At 48.4% G+C, this 4,473-nt stretch overlaps 1 protein-coding gene across 1 annotated transcript in view; it reads right to left on the reverse strand.

Annotated features, from left to right (window-relative positions):
- TTLL8 (tubulin tyrosine ligase like 8) overlaps positions 1-4,473 on the reverse strand; it is an 86,922-nt gene that overhangs the window by 50,030 nt on the left and 32,419 nt on the right. Inside the window, exons 3-5 of the mRNA XM_007954760.1 lie at positions 4,166-4,304; positions 3,488-3,561; positions 3,048-3,176 (exon numbers count right to left, since the gene is read on the reverse strand). Coding sequence (XP_007952951.1) covers positions 3,048-3,176; positions 3,488-3,561; positions 4,166-4,304 — 342 coding nt within the window. The remainder of the gene's footprint in view (positions 1-3,047; positions 3,177-3,487; positions 3,562-4,165; positions 4,305-4,473) is intronic.

The following is a 4,473-nucleotide window of genomic DNA, read 5'->3' on the forward strand; positions in this document are numbered from 1 at the left end:
TGGCATCTGTTTGTTTGTTGAAACATTTCAGTGGGTATTCTGTTAATTCCTGGAGGCTTGCTTTGCCAATTCCTTCAGTGCAACTTTGACTTCTTCCTTGAATACCATTGGTTCTTGATCATATGCCACCTCCTGAAAAAGACGAACATTGACCAATTCTCTTTTGTACAGTGACTCTGGGTGTTCCTTCCATCTTCTTCTGATGTTTCTTGCATCATTCAATATTTTGCCCATAGAATCTTCCAATATTGCAAGTTGAGGCATGAGTCTTTCTTCAGTTCTCTCAGTTTGAAAACTGCCGAGCGTGTTCTTCCCTTTTGGTTTTCTAACTCCAGAACTTTGCTCATTTTATTATAGTAACTGGCTTTGCCTTCTCAAGCTGCTCTTTGAAATCATCTGTTCAGCTCTTTTATCTTGTCATTTCTTCCATTTGCTTTAGCTACTCTCCATTCAAGGACAAGTTTCAGAGTCTCTTCTAAGATCCATTTTGGTCTTTTCTTCCTTTCTTGTCTTTTTAATGACCTCTTGCTTTCTTCATGGATGATGTTCTTGAAGTCATCCCACAATTCCTCTGGTTTTCAGTCACTGTTCAATGCATCAAATCTATTCTTTAAATGGTCTCTAAATTCAGGAGGGGTATTATAAAGGTCATATTTTGGCTTCTGTGGACTTGTTTTAATTGTCTTCAACTGCAAGTTGAACTTGCATATGAGCAGTTGGTGGTCTGTTCCACAATCAGCTCCTGGCCTTCTTTTGGCCAAAGATATTGAACTTCTCCATTGCCACTTGCCACTGATGTAGTTGCTCTGATCCCTGTGTACTCCATCTGGTGGGGCCCACATGTACAGCTGCTGTTTGTGTTGTTGAAAACAGATATTTTCAATAATAAGTCACTGATCTTGCAAAATTCTATCATGCGATCTCTAGCATTATTTCTATCACCAAGGCCATATTTTCCAACTACCAATGATTCTTCTGTGTTTCCAGCTTTTGCATTCCAATCACCAATAATCATCAATACACCTTGATTGCATGTTTGGTCAATGTCAGACTGCAGAAATTGGTAAAAAAAAAAAAAAATCTTCAATTTCCTCATCTTTGCCTTTGGTAGCTGGTGCGTAAACTTGAATAATATAGTATTAACTGGTCTTCCTTGTAGACATATGGATATTATCCTATCACTAACAGCATTGTACTTGAGGACAGATCTTGAAACATTCTTTCGATGATGAATGCCATGCCATTCCTCTTTGTCGTTCTTGGCCTAGTAGATCATATGACTGACTGATTCTAAATAGCCAAAATCAGTCCAGTCTAGGATATCAATATTTATGCAGTTCATTTCATTTATGATAACTTCCGATTTCCCTACATTCATACTTTGTACATTCCATGTTCCGATTATTAATTGATGTTTCCAGCTGTTTCTTCCCATTTTGAGTTGTGCCACATCAACAAATGGAGGTCTCAAAAGCTTTACTCCATCCACATCATTAGGATCGACTCTACTTTGAGGAGGCAGCTCTTACCCCCTCATGTTTTGAGTGCCTTCTGACCTGAGGGGCTCATCTTCCAGAACTATACCAGACAGTGTTTCAGGGCTATTTGTAAAGTTTTCCAGTAACATATCAGACAGTGTTTCACTGCTATTCATAAGGTTTTCACTGGCCAATTCCTTGATAAGTAGATGGGCCCCTTCCTTCTTCCCAGTCTATCTTAGTCTGGAAGCTTCACTGAAACCTGATGATCATGGGTGACCCTGCTTATATTTGAAATACTGGTAGCATAGTCTCCATCTTCACAGCAACATACAAGCCACCACAGTACAATGAACTGACAGATGAGTGGTGGCTCATGGAGGTGGAACCATGGAAATAAGGTATATGGAACCCTAACATTGGGATTAGCCAGTTTTGCCTTCTCAAAACTCAAACCAAACTCACTGCCATCAAGTTGGTTCCATCTCACAGCAACCCCCATTGGGCTTCCAAGGCTATAAATCTGTATGGAAGTAGATCACCCCATCTTCCTCTGTGGAGTGGCTGCTGACCTTCCGGTTAGCAGCCAAATGCCTTATTCACTACACCACCAGAGTGCCTTCTTTGCCATCTCATTAGGCTTAAAATGAGCCATTCCAGAGGCAGAAAAGGAGGATCTCACTAGCATGAAGACCAAGAAGGGCTGGGAGTAGAGTGTGTCCTTTGACCCAAGATCCCTGCACTGAGACGGCAGAAAGACTGTAGCTGGACCAAGAGCCTGGGATGACATGGAGTCGAGGACGTCCTGTTCCATGGAGCGAGAAAGCCAAGTGCCTTCAGGCAGGAGGCTTGCTAGCAGGGTGGGGTGCACCTACTGGCAGAGCCAAAAGCTTTGTAACACTTGGTGGAGCAGGGCAGAGGACTGGCCAAGAGGCCCAGGGCCAAAGAAAGTCACGCCTGCAGGCATGGCTGAGGGGAGGCTGTCCTGATTGAAGAATTGTATCCTGAGTGTTCCCGAACCTGAACAGTAACCGGTTACTTCCCTAATAAACCCCATAACCGTAAGTACTGTCTGCAAGTTCTATGTGGCCGTTGCAGAAAAGTAGTAAGTGCCGTGAGAGGGATGGTTGGAGTGAGAATTGGTAAAACGGTTGGAGAGTGGTGGCATGTCTGACCTTGGCCTCATAGGAATCAGCCCTGTGCTGACGTTGCTAATGGTGAGTCAGCCTCCCCCTCATTAAGTCAGAGGAGGTCAGAGGTCCCTGCCGAGCCCCTTGTGCATGACCCTGTTCCTGTTTGGGAATGACAGTTTTCCCTCGTTATGGTAGTGAGGTCCCGCCAGGGTAGGGGGTCCTAAAACTAATCCTACCTGAGTGTTGTCCTACAAAGGGGAGGACAGACACACAGGGAGACAGATGCCACTAAGGCCCAAGACCCTGACTGGACTTCCAGCCTCCAGCCCTGGGAGAGCCAATGCCTGCTGCCCTGGCTAGGGGTGTGTGGGACCGAGGCCCCATCAGAACAGGCCATCCAGAACTTTCACCAGCAGGTGCAAGGCGCCCCACTCACCTTGGTGGTGAATGAGGCTGTCTTCCCATAGTGGTTCAGCATCTGGTCGAAGTTCAGGTTGTGGTAATCTACCATGTCCCTCTTGATGGTCCAGAGGAAGTATGGGGTTTCATGCTTTACCAACCTGGACTGGTAAGAGAAGCCCTATCAGGACCCTGCATTCAGTCCACACCTTTACCTCAGCTGGGGTGCAAGAACGGAAGGTGAGATGGGGAGGCACCCCCACCCACCCACCTCGTAGCACTTGCTAGATCCTGCTAGCCCTCACACAGAGACACAGAGTAGATACAGTCTGCCCTCCACCTGAAGACGCCTTGCCCCCATCATGAGCAGGTCCCATCTGTGCTTCCGGCTCTGCCCCACCTCGGGGCACCTCTGCCATCATCCCCAACATGAGACTGTCGTCCCCGCACCCCACAAGTGTGAAATCAGCAGCCTACCATCACATCATGGATGTCGTCCATCTTCTCCAAAGTCAAGTCTGGGTTCTCTTTGGGCTCAGCACCTATGCTGTCTGCAAACAGAACACAGGGCCAAAGGTCAGGGATGTAAGGTCTGAGCCCCAGCTCACAGGCAGATCCCACCCCCTCAGGGCGGTGCCCCTCTGTAAGGGCAGCCCCACCCTGACCACCTGAGTCAGGCTTATAGCACGTCCACCGAGGGCACCAGGTGGGGGGGGGGGCAAGACCCTAGAGTAGCATGCTCATTGCCCTGAGCCCAGACTGCAGTGCCGGTATGACGACAGTGAGGGGACTGTGGAGGAGAGGCGGCCCATGGAGAAGGGGCAGCCCATTAGGAAGGGGTGTCTAATGGGAGAGGGGGCAGCCCATGAGGGACAAGGGTCTAACAAGGGGCATTCCATCCAGGGAGGGGCGTCCAATGCTGGGGAGAGGCCTCCCGTTGAAAAAGAGCAGCAGAAATTGTCCAGACAGAATGAGGCCTGGCCTGGGCCTATACGAGGAAGGAAAGGATGAGTAAGGCTTGGACACAGAGCTGGAAGACCCCAATACCCCCAGGAGAGTCAAGCATCACAGTCCCGGATGGGGTCCACGTCTTGTGCCTGCCACAGAGTGCACCCCACACGTCCTACAGAAGACATAACTTCTTAAATACTCTACCCGTTACCCCTTCACTGTCGTCCTCCATGTGCAGAGTGCCCTTGGGCACACAGTGGAACTTCTTCTCCACCCAGCCCTTCCTGCGCAGAGCAGCCCGGACCACTGGGTAGTGTCCGTAGATGGAAAATATCTTTTTCTCCTAAAATCATGAGAACGTATTTTAAACTAAGGAATTGAAAAGCAGGCTGATTACTTCCCTGCAGAAGTGCTCAGAGTGCGATGAGACAGACTCCCTGCCCTGTGAAGGCACTGAAGCTCCACAGAAACTCCAGAACACGTGGCGACCAGGGCTCAGGGGGGTGGGCGGG

Source organism: Orycteropus afer, unplaced genomic scaffold, assembly GCF_000298275.1.
Source record: "Orycteropus afer afer isolate SDZICR_OR568_19922 unplaced genomic scaffold, OryAfe1.0 scaffold00471, whole genome shotgun sequence".
NCBI classification, from domain to species: Eukaryota; Metazoa; Chordata; class Mammalia; order Tubulidentata; family Orycteropodidae; genus Orycteropus; species Orycteropus afer.